Source organism: Ictalurus punctatus, chromosome 26 (assembly GCF_001660625.3).
Source record: "Ictalurus punctatus breed USDA103 chromosome 26, Coco_2.0, whole genome shotgun sequence".
Lineage (NCBI taxonomy): Eukaryota > Metazoa > Chordata > Actinopteri > Siluriformes > Ictaluridae > Ictalurus > Ictalurus punctatus.
This window is the reverse complement of record NC_030441.2, coordinates 15,159,396-15,178,800: the sequence shown is the minus strand read 5'-3', so window position 1 is coordinate 15,178,800 and position 19,405 is coordinate 15,159,396. Positions and strand designations below refer to the sequence as shown.

The 19,405-nt window shown below is 37.1% G+C and overlaps 1 protein-coding gene across 2 annotated transcripts; it reads left to right on the top strand.

The window, feature by feature from the left end:
• The first annotated feature begins 3,942 nt into the window (after positions 1-3,942).
• Positions 3,943-15,458, top strand: LOC108261828 (cytolytic toxin-alpha). 2 transcript variants are annotated; one of them, XM_053676336.1, is made up of 12 exons: positions 3,944-4,421; positions 6,280-6,372; positions 9,461-11,223; positions 11,593-11,712; positions 11,906-11,994; positions 12,147-12,345; positions 12,427-12,540; positions 13,349-13,450; positions 13,542-13,630; positions 13,743-13,944; positions 14,027-14,140; positions 14,592-15,458. In XM_053676336.1, the coding sequence occupies exons 2-12, from the start codon at positions 6,282-6,284 to the stop codon at positions 14,634-14,636; spliced, it is 2,928 nt and encodes a 975-aa protein (XP_053532311.1). In that variant the 5' UTR covers positions 3,944-4,421; positions 6,280-6,281; the 3' UTR covers positions 14,637-15,458. The 2 variants fall into 2 exon arrangements, with proteins under 2 accessions (XP_053532312.1, XP_053532311.1); XM_053676337.1 differs by lacking the exons at positions 11,906-11,994; positions 12,147-12,345; positions 12,427-12,540; positions 13,349-13,450 and having other exon boundaries at positions 3,943-4,421.
• The last annotated feature ends 3,947 nt before the right edge of the window (positions 15,459-19,405 follow it).

Sequence of the window (19,405 nt, the reverse complement as noted above, 5' to 3'; positions counted from 1 at the left end):
ACATTCACATCTAGAGTGATCAATTCACTTACCAGCATTTTTTTTTTTTTTTTTGAGATTGAGGAAATCTCAGAACCCAGAAGCACCCATATGGACACTGGAGTTCTATAGCGGAATCTTCAGATCAACAGAATAAAACATAGACAATAGTTCCTATGGTGATGTTTTCTGTGAGGATATGTTTATTTAGCATTTATGGAAGGAGTCTCCAGTATCATCGCTATGACGTTGTCAGAGGTAAAGCAGTATATTTAGATTTTCTTCACAGGAAAATCTTCAGGACAGGGGATTTTGCACTTTCTCAAGAACATGACAAGTGTTTTTTGTTTTTTTTTGTCTTAGTAAATTTAAGAGAGAAAGGTGGTGATGGTGTTTATAGATGCTATAACAAATGTTAACAGGAATTAACTTGTTTTAAGGATGTTCTAAAATATCAAACTATAAACAGGTAAAAGTACAAAATATCAATCTTCAGTAAATAAGAAAATAACTTGGCAAATTGGTATAAGACAAATAAAATACTTTGGGGCATGCTTTTATTGGCAAATAATCCACTTTAGGGTGGTATCGAACTAGATACCAGTCACTAGACTCAAGTTCATATGTGGCAAGCTGATCGGTCTTGAGGAGATGATCCATGAGTTGGTCGTGAGAGGTGAAGGAGGAGGTGCTGCCCACAGGCTGGTCTTCTCCTTCTTTGAGCCTGAATTCTGTGGAGACAATTACAATAAGCAAGCTCTTCGTCTCTCTTTGGAAATTTGCACATGCATTGCTAAATGGCGGAGGAAAACTTAGAGGAGTAATTCACTCATAATATGAATGACTGTGTTTTGTTTATTGGTCTGTCACTCTATCTATTATTGATTATATTATAATTTATATATTTATATCTATAACTATTTTTGATCTAATGTGACATTGTGTATTCCTATTGATTCTCTTTATATGTGCTTAGAACTCCTACAAAACTTTATATGGCATTGATAAAAAATTATATGGTACATGATAAGTTTGACCAGGCAGTAAACACTTTTCAACATTCTGTACAATGTTCCAGTGTATCAGTGTACAACAGGACGTGAAAACAATGCATGATGTGCCAAAACACATGTAATGTGATTACAACATACTTAAAATCCCATAATGCAACAGGACTGGTGCAAACAAGCTAAAAAAACAACAACAACAAAAAACGTGGAAGACGTTGCCGGTTCTTTTTAAGTATAAAACCTTGTTTAAACAGAACTTGTTTAACAATACACAAATAAATTGTTAACTTGTTTAAGATTTTTGTGTTTGTGATGACGTCGAAGGTCACATGACAATCAGTACGTTTACATGGTCAACAATAATCCAATATTAACCCGATTAAGACGATACTCTGATTAAGAAACTACCATGTAAACAGCAATTTTTAATCACCTTAATCCGATTAAGGTCATACTCGAAGTAAACACAAATGGAATTAAGACGTGTGGAGTATTCCTGTTTTAGCTGCATTATCGACGTGCATTATAGACACGTACACAACTTAATCACACTATAAACGTCGTGTGAGAGTTTTCACTGCATTTCGAGACAGGACACGTACACACACGGCAGTGCTCAACCGTTTTATGGCAAACAAGAGAGCACGGCTGCATCCCAAACTGCGTACTTACCATACTTACCTACTATATAGTAGGTGAAATACATGTATCTCGGCTACTATATAGTAGGTAAGTACGCGGTTTGGGACGCAGGCCACGGCTTCAAGCAGTCATCTATTTGTACAGCGTGACAAATAATTAACCGCACTTGAAGCGTTCCTGAAAATTTTAAATAAAAACACCAAAAACTGTATATAGTACCATAACAAAGACCAACTGTATGTCGATACGTGAAACTCTGGAGGGAACATCGGACAGTGTGGCGTGGTGACGTGATTGATGTGTGCTGTTAATCGAACTATGTTCTATAACATGTAAAACAGTAACATGAAAGGAGTATTCTAAAAGCGACTCATGTAAACACCTTAATCAAAATATTGTCTTATTCAGAATAACATCAATAATTAGATTACTCCTGTCTATGTAGTAGTAAAAAAGTAGTCCATGTTGACAATACAAGTAGGGCTACCATGCAAGATTTATAATTGAGTTCTTACACCTTTACTCTGCGCACTTTGCTTCTCAATTATAAATCTTGCATGGTAGCACTACTTGTATTGTTCTCCACTTGATATATTGCTTTGCTTATACTTCCTCATTTGTAAGTCGCTTTGGATAAAAGTGTCTGCTTAATGAATAAATGGAAATGGAAATCAATGTAATAAGACAAAAAAAAGTGCAGATTTGATGTTAACAAGAAACAAGAAACCCCTCTGTCCTGCAAATCGCTGACACTGGAGACTCCTTCCATAAAAGTTAAATAAATAATAAGATTATTGCTAGTCGTAGATTATGTGGATTATGTGCCATAGTGTAGAGTTGTCACTATAGAAATTATAGTGTAGTAGAATGAGCGGATTAATAATGATACAGAGATGTGATTTGCCTTGCAGTGGAAAGTGCAGTTAGACGTGCTGTTATGGAAAATGAATCAACACAACAGCGCTACGGTTTAAAGCAGAGTTTTGAACCTCACTCAATGTGCATGTGGTCTGTCCTCTTGCAGCGATGTCTGGAGGATCGGCGTGTCTCTGATCGGCCACCAGAGGAGGATAGTGAGCAGCATACAGACACTGCGACTGCAGTTCCTGCACATTCAACAGAGCGGCTTCCACGTATGAGACGGACCAGCCAGTACCAACACACACGCACACACACACACGTACCCTAACACACACCCACGCGCACACACATGCACACACATACCTAAGCAGTCAGGCCTTGTCTGTTTTACAAACCGTGATAAGATAACTTCAGGCTTTCCCAAAACTTTTCAACCGGCCATCGAAGGCTTCCAAATGAAAAAGCAATCACAGGGGAAAAGGGACCAGTGCAAAACAAAGCGTCTCTGGGACATGGACAAGCAATCAGGGTTGGAAACATGGCAGTGTCACTATGGTGATGTCATGTGTCCACTGGCATGAAGTTGGTTTGAAGTTGGACGTTCGATATTCGCAGAGATGCGGAAATTAAGAGACTGTCTCTAAAGTTATATACAACATCGTTATAAGCGTTTGTATCTTCAATAGCATTTGTACAAGGGAATGACTTTGGTCACAAAACCAACTGTAGTGTTCATCTAGGTGTCGGGTATAAAGCACAACTGTAGTGTTCATAATGCGCACCTGTTTATATATACTATCAAATATACTATCAAATCATATGTAAATATTACACTACCAAATAGTTTTTAATTTTTATGGATCCATGATCTCTTAATGGTAAATAATCAGATAATAATTGTCCAGACATAGTGTGCTGAGTTCTAGACTGGAACTGTTGGAATCTTACCAAGGGGGGGATGGGCTCAAGAGTTAATTAAGAGTTGTATTCTGTTAGCAGACTGCAGTAGGCATCATGGCCAGATTTGAAAAGGGGAATGCATAAATTCATTTTTGGTTCATGCATTGTAGGTTAAATCTCAAATCTGAAAGGTGTGCATCATACCTGACATCTAGATGAACACTTTACAGTTGGTTGTGTGACTGTAAGTCATTCCCTTCAAATGCTATTGAAGATAGAAACATGGATACCAATGTCGTGTGTAACTTTAGAGACGGTCCCTTAATTTCCGCATATCTGCAAATGTCCAACGTCAAGATGTAGTCAACCAAACTACATGTGGTTACTGGCATCTTTATCGCCTCGCCCCGCCTCGCCCCGCCCCGTCCCGTCTCGCCCCGCCCTTAGTCATAGTCATAGTCACGGTTAATGTTTAGCGTTAGTGTAGATCGCCTCGCATCGCCCCGCCTCGCATCGCCCCGATCCCCCTCGCCCGATCCCCCTCGCCCAGCCCCGCCCCGCGTCATAGTCATAGTCACGGTTAATGTTTAGCGTTAGTGTAGATCTCATCGCCTCGCCTCGCCCTTAGTCATAGTCATAGTCACGGTTAATGTTTACCGTTAGTGTAGATCGCATCGCATCGCATCGCCTCGCCTCGCATCGCCTCGCCTCTAGTCATAGTCATAGTCATAAGTGAGTTCGCGCTGGATTATCCGCTTCCAGCCCCTCGCCTTACTTCGTGTCTTGTTTTGTTTAACGACCTAGATTCCTGCCTTGCCACGTATATGCCTGTTTGCCAATCGCCTGACCTCTTGCATGTTTATGGATAACGTTTTGGATCACGTTTAGGATTTGTCTGCCTGTGTCTCTTTAAATAAACAACTGTTATCCAGCACTTGCATCCGCCTTATCTCTGCTCCGTCACGATTTCTGACACTCTACTGGTTCCATTAACTCAGGACTGATCAGAAGTTTGAGAAAGCATTTCCGGTAAGGTTGACTGTAGATAATATTTGTTCAGTGTGTATTCTTTTTTTTTTTATATGTATATACTTTTTTTAACTTAATATCATGACTAATATAAACATTAAATGACAAATGCAAATAATTACAATGCCTTTAAATATTTTCTTTGTAATTTTAAGGCTATTCAAAGCCAAAGTCTGCACTTTGAATGACTGAGAAAATGAGACTTGCATGTATGAAGTAAGATAGTTATGGAGTTAGTATCATGCTTTTAGAAATTTGAAGTTATTGTAAGTGAAAAATTAGGAATCTAAATATTATTTTGAATTTGTGAATTTGTAATTACAAAAATTTGTCATCTTTCATTTGCCATCTGAAATTGAATATTGTGGTATACAAAAAAAATCAGCAATAAGAAGCATTCAGTCTCTCTATTCTTAATAAAAAAAATTTAAAAAGTCCACAGAACCCCTGCCACCACACACACACACACACACACACACACACACACACACACACACACACACACAGCAGAACTGTGATGCAGTTTTTCTTTCGATTTCCATTTTGGGACCTGGTGTATACTGAAGGCTTGGCTTTCTGTGCATGCAGTATCAGCTGCAATGCAAGCAGCATTCATTAAATATGACGTCTACCAGATGGCATGTTAGAGTCAAAACATCACTGTTCATCTGATTTCCAACTCTGTCAGTAAAATTAAACACACTGACAAGTTCAGTCTAAAATTTTCTGCTTTCCGAGTTATTGTTGTCATGAGTTGCTTCTCAAATAAGAAAAACTTCACCCTTATATTCAAATATATTTAATCTAGAAGATCCAGACGACAGGTAAACAAAACCATCCTTTTGGTAGCATTTGAAGGTTATATGAGAGGTTTTGTAAAATTCATAACTATGAAAACTGCTTAGAGTTAGTACTCAATAACTGTCTAAAACAATACATAAGTAGGCAATTTGAGACAAAATGCTAGTTTGGTCAGTTGCAGACACTGTGTCACATGGTGAGAGTTGATAAATTAACTTTAGTACAGTAAGGATAAGATGCGAGTCCACTGCAGGGCACCATCCACACATTCACACACAAGACATACAATCAAGGGTGCTGGCTGGTAGTGGTGGTTCATTAAATGGGAGTCTTTGTCATGGAAATTACACCACTGGTGTGCAAGCCCCATGATGGCCTACACATCCTAATGACTGCTGCACATCCTCCTGATATAACCCCTTCTCCTAAAAACCCTCTTGACAAAACATAAGATACAATTTAGACTAATTATGTCTTTGCTAAAATTATGTAAAACATCACCTGTAAAATAGCCTAATTAAATTAATAATGAGACCATAAAGTGTCTGAACTGATACAGTATATGCTGGTTTTCATGGTCTACCAGTTTGAAATGTCTGTTTTATTGTACCTTAAATTTGACCTCAATTTGATTGACTAATCTTTTGATTGACTGATTCTGAGTTCTATAGTGTCTTAAAATGATTTCTAGTTTAATTTCACTGATAAGCCAATAACAATTTCCTCAAAAATTTAACAGATTTATAAGAGATCACACTTTATTATTTATTTAAAAATGCACCAATCCGGCATATTTCATAAGAAACCTCTTCACAAATTGTCCTACAAAAGACAAGAAATACACTCCAAAGCTATAGACATTTTGATAATTTTCCCCTCAATATGTCTAATTTTGTAGAACTTCCAAAAGATTTTTGAAACTCAAAGAATATTTTCCACATTATGTTATCTTAAGACTACATCCCTGATTGTGCCACACTGTTACATTTACAACTGCACATTTTTATGTTTTTTCCAATAATCCTTTGTCCTTTGTTTTTATTTTCTCTTGCAACAGTCATGGATTCCAAATGCATGAAAATAGCTGCCCTGGGAAGACCTCTGTATCCCGGAATGCTGTACGATTGCCGCAGGGACACCTTTATTCCAGGTGCAATTTACACCCCATTTAGTTTGCTATTTGCAGTCTAAAAATGGTTGTCATTAATAATGTTAATGTCAATAATTAGCCATGCTATGTCCATACTGTATGCAATAATGAAATACTAGAAGTTGTTCAACCTACCTCTGAAGTGTTTGGGGAAAAAAATAATAATAAATGATGAATTTTTATGACAACATGAAAACAGTCAACATTGATTGTTTGATGAATTATTACATTAATTGAGGAAAAAGGGGTTACAAATATATAATTTGGTAAATTATTTGATTCCAAAAAGCACAAAGTCCACAAAATACTGACATTGGAGACTCCTTCCATGAATGTTAAATAAATGTCTCCTAACAGAAAACATCACCATATCAGTCATTAATCTGTAGTCAAGTTCAAGACAAAGTCCAAGACCAGGACTAGCCAAGACTGAGTAAAGACTGAGATTTAAGGGGATTGAGAGTGAGTCAAGATAAAGTTAGACTGAAAGTGAGGGTGAGTCAATATCAAAATTAAAAACCAAGAATGGACTTGCGATGATGGGAGTCCTTGGGCTTGAACCAGTGTTGGGGCTCTATATGTACACCATGACATGAATCTACAACTGCTCCAACAAGCAAAAATCGAGGCTGATATAACAAAACAGTTAACTACTATAACTACAGTATAACTACTAAAACTATAGGTCTGAGCAATGTGAGACAGGCAGTGGCAAAGTTAACCATCATGGACAGTCACTTAAGCACAGAATCTTGAATGACAAACAAAAATATGACAAGACAAAAACAGAGGGAGATGTGCAATGGAAAATCTTATAAAATGCATAATTTTTTATCAGAATAAGGGTGTGTGTGCGTGTGTGTGTGTGTCTTTTCATAATCTAGACAAAGTACATAATATTGAACAACTTGTTTTAGAGCAATATTGACCATCTTGCAGAAAATCTTATACTATAGGACAATTTATCATATAATAGCAACTACTCAGCCACTCTCATACATTAACTGTATCTGATAAAATTTCTTTATCAGTATCAATTACTACTAATTATGCTAAAATCATCACAATTCGTTACAAATATCAATTTAAATATGACCAACAAGTAGGTGTTGTTGAATGTGCAATCTAACATTGCACCAGCTACTTTCTGTTAAGCTGCTCCCTGATGTATAATATGTATGGCCAATAATGCATTTCGACATATGAGAAAAATAATTTTTGATCGAGAAAGCAAATTATGTTTTAAAAAAAATTGAGAGAAAAAAAAATCAGGGCCTTTCTGGACTTCCATAGAATCAAGAGTGTCCTGACATAACCAGGTGTAGATGGTTCCTTTAGAGATCAAATTGATATGTTGTCTTACAATAGTCCAGCTGGTATGCTGTTCATGTGCTATTGACCCAATTATCTTAATATTAAACTAATTTTACCACAGTACAAGAGACACAATGCAAACAGCGTATCCAAATCAAACCTCTACACAGCTCATACAACACTGCTATGGATTGTAAACAGCAATGTGTCAAGCCATGCTAAAGCTAGAACAAATTAAATATCTAAAATAAAATAGGCCTACTTAGGTAGTTCCTTACCTTTTACAAGTCACGTCATCAGGATATATTTGCAGCACAGTCATTTAAAATCCAACTCTGTTTTTGTGCTCTACTGTCATATTTTCTGTTGTCTGACATTATGATAACTAGCTAGATTTTTATCAAAAGCCCATATGACTGTACCTGCTCTCCCTCCTATGTTTAAAAATTAAACCAGTAAACAAAGGTCAAGCACCCACTTTTGCAAAGTATTTAAACTGGATGAGTTAGTGGCAATATTTCATTAACAATATTCTGATTGCTGAATTTGAAACATTAAAGACAACAGATAAAGTTTTTAAATGTTTAAATGGCCTAATGAAAATCCATTAATAAAAGAAATCTAGCCAACAGAACTGTGTGAATGATTATTATTTCACAAATGTTAGCACGGACAGGAATCAGCTGTGTGAAGAAATGACTATGCGTGACTTTTAAAAGAGTCCTCTTTCTGCTTTTTCTCCTCCTCTTGATTTCTCTTGCACTTCTGGTTGCCAGATAGGTTCATTTTTCAGTTTAATTTAAAACAATGAGATAGCGCCCTGCAAAAGGGCTCCTTAAAGGGGGTTGCTGAGATGTTGCTGCAAATTATTTTAAGCTGAAAATTTCTGATTATTTAAATGACCAGCATTCAGTGACCCTCTCTATATGTGGGGCCCCAAGCAATTGCCTTCCCTGTAGATACATCTCTGCTTTTTCCTCAGATGACGAGATGAAGAGTGATGTGAGTGATGCTGATAATCAAAGTGATGATACACATGTCCTATTGTAAACTTATAACTGTTTACAATTTGGCAGTAAATGTTTTTCCATAAGTAAATAGTGTTATACGTGTAGAAGTAGGTGTGTCTTTGAACAGACCTGGAAAGAAATCTTTAGTATTATTTTCTCCTTTTTCATTTTGGCAACATTTCAAATGCTAGAATATTTTCAGAACAATAAAGTGGAACAACATATAAATATTTGAAGAGTATTTGCAGGCCATCACACATATTTAATTGTATTTTTATTTAGCCTTCTTTTGTTCTCTGTCTCGTGAAGTTATTAAAAATGAAAAATGCAGCTTGTCATATTACCAAAAGCTAAAAAGCACTCCATCCTGAAGACTTTCCCATTGTCTCTGATTGTTACAAATCTCTGGCACTAGACACCTTCCATAAAAATAAAACATAAACATCTGCTCATAGAAAACTTCACCATATAAATAATTTTTGTATTTTGTTTATGTGGAGCATTTGCCATACAAATCTGTGTGAGTTGTTTCTATAGAAATATACTGTACTAAAACAAGCATGTTAATATAAATGTGTGATTTGCAGCTACACTACTGTTAGAGCTTTTGTTATTGGAAAATTAGTCAAGACATTCTGACCAATCAGAATTGAGCATTTGTCTGCACTGTGGTGTAAAAAGTAAATCATATATCATCAGAAAAAGTTGATAAATCAAAAATATTTGTGATGCAGCTATCATTCCTTATCACTTTATTGTTTCAGGTGTTACTTTATGGGATAAGAAAGCATTGTGCGATGACCTTGATGTACATCAGCAGCTTAAAACACATCTGAAGTTTGCTGCCTCAGACACCCTCAGTGATAAGGCCAAACTCCTAGATATAAGTGCTTCCCTTAAAGCCAGTTTCCTCAGTGGTTTGGTGGAAGTTGGAGGATCGGCCAAGTACCTGCATGATAGCAAATCCTCAGCACGTCAGTGCAGAGTTACTATGCACTACAGCCAGACCACAAAATTTGAACAACTCACTATGAAGGAGCTTGGCAATATCACCTATCCACAAGTTTTTGACCAGAAAACAGCCACCCATGTAGTTACAGCTGTACTGTATGGAGCTCAGGCTTTCATGGTGTTTGATCATATAACTGATGAAAATGAGAACAAACAGGCTGTTGAAGGAAACCTTCATGCAGTGTTCAAGAAGATCCCTACCATTTCCATTGAGGGGGAAGCATCCCTAAAGATGAATGAAGAGGAAAAACAACTGTCTGAGAATATCAGTGTCACATTTTATGGTGACTTTGAGCTTGAAGAAAACCCCATCACATACAAGGAAGCCCTGGAAGTGTACAAGAAGTTGCCCATGCTGATGAAGCAAGGACAAAATAAAGGTGTGCCACTGAATGTGTGGCTGTATCCTCTCAAACTTTTGGATGATAAGGCTGCAAAGTTGGTGAGAGAAATCAACATGATGCTGGTGGACAAAACAGAACATTTGCTGGAGGAGCTCGGTGAAGAGGAGAGGAGATGCAATGATTTGATCAAAAACCAAATGGCAAATGATTTCCCTGATCTAAAAGACAGATTGTTAAGGTTTCAGACATTACAAAATAACTATACGAGATCATTCCAGGAAGCACTCTCCAGACTTTTGCCAGCTATTCGAGGTGGGACACAAGAGGACAAGGCATTGGGGGACATCCTGGACATCCATTACACATCACCCTTCACTGCTAGCAACATGAACAAATGGTTAGATGATGTTACAACTGAAGTAAATATTCTGAGTTCCTATACCAGTCGGCTGAAGGACCTCACAGTTGTGAAATCATCTTGCTCACTCAGTTCCACCCTCTTGGATCATGATGTTGATGTGGCGATATGTTTGTCTTTTACATCTCTCAAGTTTGAAGACTCCTACCTTGTGGCTATACAAGACTTTGAGAACCTTGAAAGATTTACAACGTTGGATCAATCAAGTAAGAGTGATTTCTCTCTCCAAGCCACACAGCCTTGGTTCACTTCTCCTGACGTTTCTGCGAGCATGAGGCAGAATATTTCTCTCTTTACAAGTTTTTCAAAGGCCAATAAAAATGAGAAGAGAATCAAGTTCATGATTGCCTCCATATGTGACCCCAGCAATCCAGGAACCTCCATCCGACTTTACCAGAAAGGCGCTCTGACAGATCCTAGGTTCCAGCCCGTATCCAAACCGGCTCCACCTGAGGTGCAGGTCAGTGATGAGAAAGTCCTCCTAAAGCTTTCAAAATCCCCAACTGGAGAGACGGTACGGTTCCGAGTTGAATACAGGAGGATACAGCCAACTGATTCAGAAGATGACATTGATGAATGGACAGTCACAGACACTTCAGATGCACAGACCAGCTTCACACTGACTGGACTAAAGCCAGCAGACCAATACTTGGTCCGATACAGAGCAGTTAGTGATGTGGGAATGAGTGAAGCAACCGACTCTGTCCCCTTCTCCATTGATCCGAAACTCAGTATTAAAGTGGGCCAGTCATGGGTCAGTTAAAGATATATCAGATTCTTACTCATTTCTGTTTATGCATGTAAATGGGTGTTTTTTCATTTGTAATAACTAAATTACATTTTTAAAACATAGCCTGTGGTAATGGAACAGATTCTCTTATGTTTTCATATTTTGAAATATGCATCAACGGTGCATTAAAATCAACTTTAAATTTCTTGTATTGAAAAAATCAGTCCATTGAGAAAACTGGTCTATGTTCTTCTACACTTGTGTCATATTGTGGGTATAGAGATAAAAATAGAACTAAGTGAAATCAAATAATCAATATTTCTGCATGTCAGTAAAAGGTAAACGTAGATTTTACTAATTTATTTATGTAGCATATCATTTTGTTTCCCACAGAACCTCTTCACATCTTCCCTCCTTAATGAACTAAGGATTAAAATAATGACCAGTCTGGGCATGTCACGATGGTCTCTCTCTACTATCAAGTCAGAGGTTACAAATGTTGTTAACAGTCCTGTGAGTAGCACCTGACACAGTTTCTAATACAAATATTTTTAAACAAAAATCGCTGCTTACAAGTGGAAATAAATCTCATTTGTATTTGCATTAAAAGATGTTGCTTCAGACAAACTGGTATTGTTTGGGTTCTATAAACAACATTGCAATATATCACCACTTGATGTATGTTATGTGCTTATACTCACCACAGAGCACTCCTTACACTGCTGCAATTCCTGGAGGGTTGAGAGAAGGAAAGGCTTTGTACTTTCAAGGGGTTGTTAGTGCAACTGGTCAATCGTATGTATTCATATTCTTAATCACATGACATACCAAATAATCCACCAATGTGTTTTTCAGTAATGGATCGATTAAAAAAAAATATGGGATTACATCGACTTTAATCTTGTTATGAATTAGTCCAATGTGACATTTTTACTTTTTACACACAGGATTACATTGGATTTTGTAAGCCCGCTGGTGGTGGGTGGTGACATCGCTTTTCACTTCAGGCCTTGTATCGATGACTGGATTTGCTGTGACAGTCGCAGGAATGGGATGTGGGAGGAACAAGAAAAGACATCTTGGTGTCAAATTTCCAAAGGATCATCCTTTGACATCTTTATTGTGACCAAAACAGAAGGCTATGAGGTATGGGAATGAAAAGAGTAAGAGAATGTACATAATCTAAATGAGTTTAAAAGAATTACCTACAATATCTGTTCTTTCCAGGTATATATAAATGGGCAGAGGTCTTGCCTGTTCAAGCACCGCATGCCAGTGGAGAATGTGACTGCACTTAACTTTCATGGAGATGTCATAATAAACACTGTCGGTGTTGTTCCAGTAAGTGAAATACACAGCGATGTGGGTCATTTTTTCTTTTTAGATAATTTGTTAAGTCATGGTTGTAAGACAAGAAAAGGTGTTACTGATTTATTTCTTAAATGAATGCACAATAATTTACATGTAACACGATATGTAACAGTACTTACCAGTACACACACAGGCCTACTACATGTGGCTTAACAGAGACAGTTTAATAAATGGACACAACCACCCAAGCACATTTACATTACTTTAGCACATAGCTTAACAAGAAACATTACTTGCAGCTTCAGAAAACAATTTGAGGTGAAACTGAAGTTTGCAGTGACCTACAGCTCAGTCACTAGTGCTCATAGTGCTCATGCACAAGGTATATCGCTTTTAAGTAATGGTTGTGTATGTATTTTGCATATACTCTGTGTATATACTGTGGTGATGTGCTTTAGAGGCTGCATACCGGACATTAATATGGAAGTGCATTGTAAAATAAGCAACTAAAATAAGCGTTAAATTTAAGAGTGATCCTAGTGTATAATTCAATCAGAAAATATAATTTTCTGTTTTAAAAAACTGTTCAGATGTCTCCAGAACTAATCACTACGTTAGTATGCATTTTTAATTTTTGTTGTCCTGCTCTATGCACAGTTTTGAGCTGAGAATGACCTTTTGCTCAAGTCTAGCAATTTTTGTAGTCCTCTGGCCTCTTCTTCTCCTTCAGTTCTCCTTGTATTTTTGTAAGCCAATGTGAACTTTACAGCATTTTGGTTTGTCAAAATGAATAACAAACAGGTTTCATAAGTATTCTTCATTCTTCTGCTCTCTCCAGAACTGGAACACATCTACTTTTGGTAAGGAACTAAACTCTGGCACCTCACGCACAAAGCTTTCTGACATCCAGTCTGATGTGCCACATCCAGTCTGCAACCCTGTGAGTAACATTTTCATGTCATGACTAATATATAATAATCACATGATTAGACATTTATCATTAAAAAATGAATGATGCTTAACCACAACAGAGCAAACCATATTTGGAATCAATCCCTGGAGGCTTGAGACCTGGTGTGGCTTTGTTCTTCCAAGGGGTCGTTACTTCAGATTGTGAACGGTATGTGAAATGTATTTTATGACCTCAAGACAATTTGAATGAAAACCAGTTAGGTAAAAATTTAATTCAATTTATTTTTAAGTCAAATAAATGTTAGAACAATTTCTTCCAGCTTTGATATAAATTTGCAGACCGGGCCAAATCAACTTGATGACATCGCTCTCCACTTCAACCCCCGTTTGTACTCTAACTCTGTGGTCCGTAACAGCCGCAGGAATGGGAGTTGGGAGAGGGAAGAAGTGACACCAGGAGGCCCATTTGTCAAAGGAGGAGCCTTTGATATCATCATGGTTGTTAAACCAGAAGGATATGAGGTGTGATATCATGGAGCAATTACATAAGTTTGTCAAAGCTTTAAGCAAATTGATTAAATAAGGTTGTATTTTATTTGTTCAGGTGATGGTGAATGGCCTGGAATACTGCACGTTCAATCACCGTATACCAGTGGACAAAGTGACTACACTTGGCGTTAGGGGAGACGTCTTCATGAACACCGTCAGCATTATTGAAGTAAGTCACTTTTACCATTTTATCATGGTTACCATGAAGTACGTTATTAAAACGGTGGTAGTGACATGGACACTAGCATTGTTTTACTATTGTACTTTATGCTAATTAAGTTTTCAAATATTTAACCATGATACTGCTAAGGATTTACAACAGTGCTTTATGATAAATATACTATAAAGAGTTTAAGGAAACCTCGATACATCGAACAAAACAAACAGGGTCAAGCCCAGAATAGTGTGGACTCAATAGTAAAGAACAATATGTTCAGCTATGTCTTACCCTTAAATTGTACATTTTAGGAAAACCCAGCTGTAGGATATACCACTGTAAATGCAACAATTATAAAATCAAGCAAGTTACAATTTACAAAATATGTAATTGAAATTTAATATTGTATATTTGCATTATAACAAACAGGAATGTTAAGAGATGCTTTCTTTTTTTTCAATAGGTGAAAGATGTTAATCTGAAAGTCACTATTCCTGCCAATATTTGAGGATTTGCATCTTCATCAAAGGCACAGAAAATTTAAGAGGGTTTTGTTGTTGTTATTGTTGTTGTTTTATATATTCTGCTCAAGTGTATCAGAATTCAGAATTCAGCAGTTCGTGGACATGATTTGTTTTTTTATTAATCAGTCATTTTTTTTGCTTGTGCATTCTTATGAGATTTTTGTTGCTTATTATTGATAGAAATGAATGCTATATATTTTTTACTGCAGTTGTATTGTACCTTAATACAGTAAATGATATTGTTAATTTGCATTATTCTATATATAGACACAGATGAAGCAGAAATTAGAGCAGGTCATGATTGAAATAAATAAATGTAGGTATTCTGTTTCAGTGGATGAGCTGTGTACTCCATCAAAAGACATATCCTTTTTACTTGATGAACCCATTTTCCAATAACAGAGGTTTTAGGTAAAAATTCAGTGCAATAGAGGTCTGGTAATTAGCTATTGTAACAAAACAAGTGTTCACTAGTTAACATTTTCCTATGATTATTTTTTTTCAATCTGATTAACACCAAAAACAAGGTTGAAGTTGACACAGTCTCTTATTGAAGTTGTCAGTTCCACATTAAATACTGATGCAAATACAATATTGCACAGGTAAAGAGTACTCTTTGCTCATTTTTAAAAACATGATCCATGTGCAGTATTGTAAAACATAAATGAATTGGCTAATTATACCTCTTGCCCAAATGTATTTGCTGTTATTACGAATCGGGAAACTATTTACTTCCTGATTAAATTATTTGAACAATGTACTGATTATAACCGTTGAATAAATAATAATAAAACTAAGCTTTGTCACATTGCCTGAACTTTATTCTCTATAAATGCATAATCTGTCATTTTAAACCCAATGTGTCTTCTCTCTTAAAGGTATCACAATATACAGTGAGGGAAAAAAGTATTTGATCCCCTGCTGATTTTGTACGTTTGCCCACTGACAAAGAAATGATCAGTCTATAATTTTAATGGTAGATTTATTTGAACAGTGAGAGACAGAATAACAACAAAAAAAATCCAGAAAAACGCATGTCAAAAATGTTATGAATTGATTTGCATTTTAATGAGGGAAATAAGTATTTGACCCCTCTGCAAAACATGACTTAGTACTTGGTGGCAAAACCCTTGTTGGCAATCACAGAGGTCAGATATTTCTTATAGTTGGGCACCAGGTTTGCACACATCTCAGGAGGGATTTTGTCCCACTCCTCTTTGCAGATCTTCTCCAAGTCATTAAGGTTTCGAGGCTGACGTTTGGCAACTCGAACCTTCAGCTCCCTCCACAGATTTTCTATGGGATTAAGGTCTGGAGACTGGCTAGGCCACTCCAGGACCTTAATGTGCTTCTTCTTGAGCCACTCCTTTGTTGCCTTGGCCGTGTGTTTTGGGTCATTGTCATGCTGGAATACCCATCCACGACCCATTTTTAATGCCCTGGCTGAGGGAAGGAGGTTCTCACCCAAAATTTGACGGTACATGGCCCTGTGCATCGTCCCTTTGATGCGGTGAAGTTGTCCTGTCCCCTTAGCAGAAAAACACCCCCAAAGCATAATGTTTCCACCTCCATGTTTGATGGTGGGGATGGTGTTCTTGGGGTCATAGGCAGCATTCCTCCTCCTCCAAACATGGCGAGTTGAGTTGATGCCAAAGAGCTCCATTTTGGTCTCATCTGACCACAACACTTTCACCCAGTTGTCCTCTGAATCATTCAGATGTTCATTGGCAAACTTCAGATAGACATGTATATGTGCTTTCTTGAGCAGCAGACCTTGCGGGTGCTGCAGGATATCAGTCCTTCACGGCGTAGTGTGTTACCAATTGTTTTCTTGGTGACTATGGTCCCAGCTGCCTTGAGATCATTGACAAGATCCTCCCGTGTAGTTCTGGGCTGATTCCTCACTGTTCTCATGATCAGTGCAACTCCACGAGGTGAGATCTCGCATGGAGCCCCAGGCCGAGGGAGATTGACAGTTCTTTTGTGCTTCTTCCATTTGCGAATAATCGCACCAACTGTTGTCACCTTCTCGCCAAGCTGCTTGGCAATGGTCCAAGCCCATTCCAGACTTGTGTAGGTCTACAATCTTGTCCCTGACATCCTTGGAGAGCTCTTTGGTCTTGGCCATGGTGGAGAGTTTGGAATCTGATTGATTGATTGCTTCAGTGGACAGGTGTCTTTTATACAGGTAACAAGCTGAGATTAGGAGCACTCCCTTTAAGAGTGTGCTCCTAATCTCAGCTCGTCACCTGTATAAAAGACACCTGGGAGCCAGAAATCTTTCTGATTGAGAGGAGGTCAAATACTTATTTCCCTCATTAAAATGCAAATCAATTTATAAAATTTTTGACATGCGTTTTTCTGGATTTTTTTGTTGTTATTCTGTCTCTCACTGTTCAAATAAATCTACCATTAAAATTATAGACTGATCATTTCTTTGTCAGTGGGCAAACATACAAAATCAGCAGGGGATCAAATACTTCTTTCCCTCACTGTATTGCATAAAAATGCTTAGAGAGAGCAAATTAACTGAAAGCTGATCATAATCACATGCTTATACATCAGCCAAAACACAGAGGAATATTATATCCTAGAGCTCATTCATAGTCACTAATACATCCTTTTCTAAGTGCACCCTTTTGCTAATGTGGAGCTCTGGTGTGCTTAAGCAATTTATAAAAGAATAATATGGTTTATGGAACAGGGACAAAGTCTAAAGAAGATGAATAAAAACCAGACATTTTTCTGAAGGAATGATTCCTAGAAGAGTCTTCAATACAAATATCATTCATGGTTCTCTCTCTCTCTCTCTCTCTCTCTCTCTCTCTCTCTCTCTCTCTGTGTGCATGCATGGTACATGGCATGCATTCACATAGGTACAGAATGACAAACAAGCCACTGTCAGTTACTTCTGGGGAGCCCGAAATAAATGCATCATGTGTCATATTAAAACTGATTTATGTTTTCTCCCTTAAAGGAATCATAATTTATCATAGAAAATAATTAGAAAGAGAGCAAATGAGTCACACACATTCACAAGTCACACAAATTCACATCTAGAGTGATCAATTCACCTACCAGCATTTTTTTTTTTTTTTTTTGAGATTGAGGAAATCTCAGAACCCAGAAGCACCCATATGGACACTGGAGTTCTATAGCGGAATCTTCAGATCAACAGAATAAAACATAGACAATAGTTCCTATGGTGATGTTTTCTGTGAGGATATGTTTATTTAGCATTTGGGAAGGAGTCTCCAGTATCATCGCTATGACGTTGTCAGAGGTAAAGCAGTATATTTAGATTTTCTTCACAGGAAAATCTTCAGGACAGGGGATTTTGCACTTTCTCAAGAACATGACAAGTGTTTTTTGTTTTTTTTGTCTTAGTAAATTTAAGAGAGAAAGGTGGTGATGGTGTTTATAGATGCTATAACAAATGTTAACAGGAATTAACTTGTTTTAAGGATGTTCTAAAATATCAAACTATAAACAGGTAAAAGTACAAAATATCAATCTTCAGTAAATAAGAAAATAACTTGGCAAATTGGTATAAGACAAATAAAATACTTTGGGGCATGCTTTTATTGGCAAATAATCCACTTTAGGGTGGTATCGAACTAGATACCAGTCACTAGACTCAAGTTCATATGTGGCAAGCTGATCGGTCTTGAGGAGATGATCCATGAGTTGGTCGTGAGAGGTGAAGGAGGAGGTGCTGCCCACAGGCTGGTCTTCTCCTTCTTTGAGCCTGAATTCTGTGGAGACAATTACAATAAGCAAGCTCTTCGTCTCTCTTTGGAAATTTGCACATGCATTGATAAATGGCGGAGGAAAACTTAGAGGAGTAATTCACTCATAATATGAATGACTGTGTTTTGTTTATTGGTCTGTCAGTCTATCTATTATTAATTATATTATAATTTATATATTTATATCTATAACTATTTTTGATCTAATGTGACATTGTGTATTCCTATTGATTCTCTTTATATGTGCTTAGAACTCCTACAAAACTTTATATGGCATTGATAAAAAATTATATGGTACATGATAAGTTTGACCAGGCAGTAAACACTTTTCAACATTCTGTTCAATGTTCCAGTGTATCAGTGTACAACAGGACGTGAAAACAATGCATGATGTGCCAAAACACATGTAATGTGATTACAACATACTTAAAATCCCATAATGCAACAGGACTGGTGCAAACAAGCTAAAAAAACAACAACAACAAAAAACGTGGAAGACATTGCTGGTTCTTTTTAAGTATAAAACCTTGTTTAAACAGAACTTGTTTAACAATACACAAATAAATTGTTAACTTGTTTAAGATTTTTGTGTTTGTGATGACGTCGAAGGTCACATGACAATCAGTACGTTTACATGGTCAACAATAATCCAATATTAACCCGATTAAGACGATACTCTGATTAAGAAACTACCATGTAAACAGCAATTTTTAATCACCTTAATCCGATTAAGGTCATACTCGAAGTAAACACAAATGGAATTAAGACGTGTGGAGTATTCCTGTTTTAGCTGCATTATCGACGTGCATTATAGACACGTACACAACTTAATCACACTATAAACGTCGTGTGAGAGTTTTCACTGCATTTCGAGACAGGACACGTACACACACGGCAGTGCTCAACCGTTTTATGGCAAACAAGAGAGCACGGCTGCATCCCAAACTGCGTACTTACCATACTTACCTACTATATAGTAGGTGAAATACATGTATCTCGGCTAC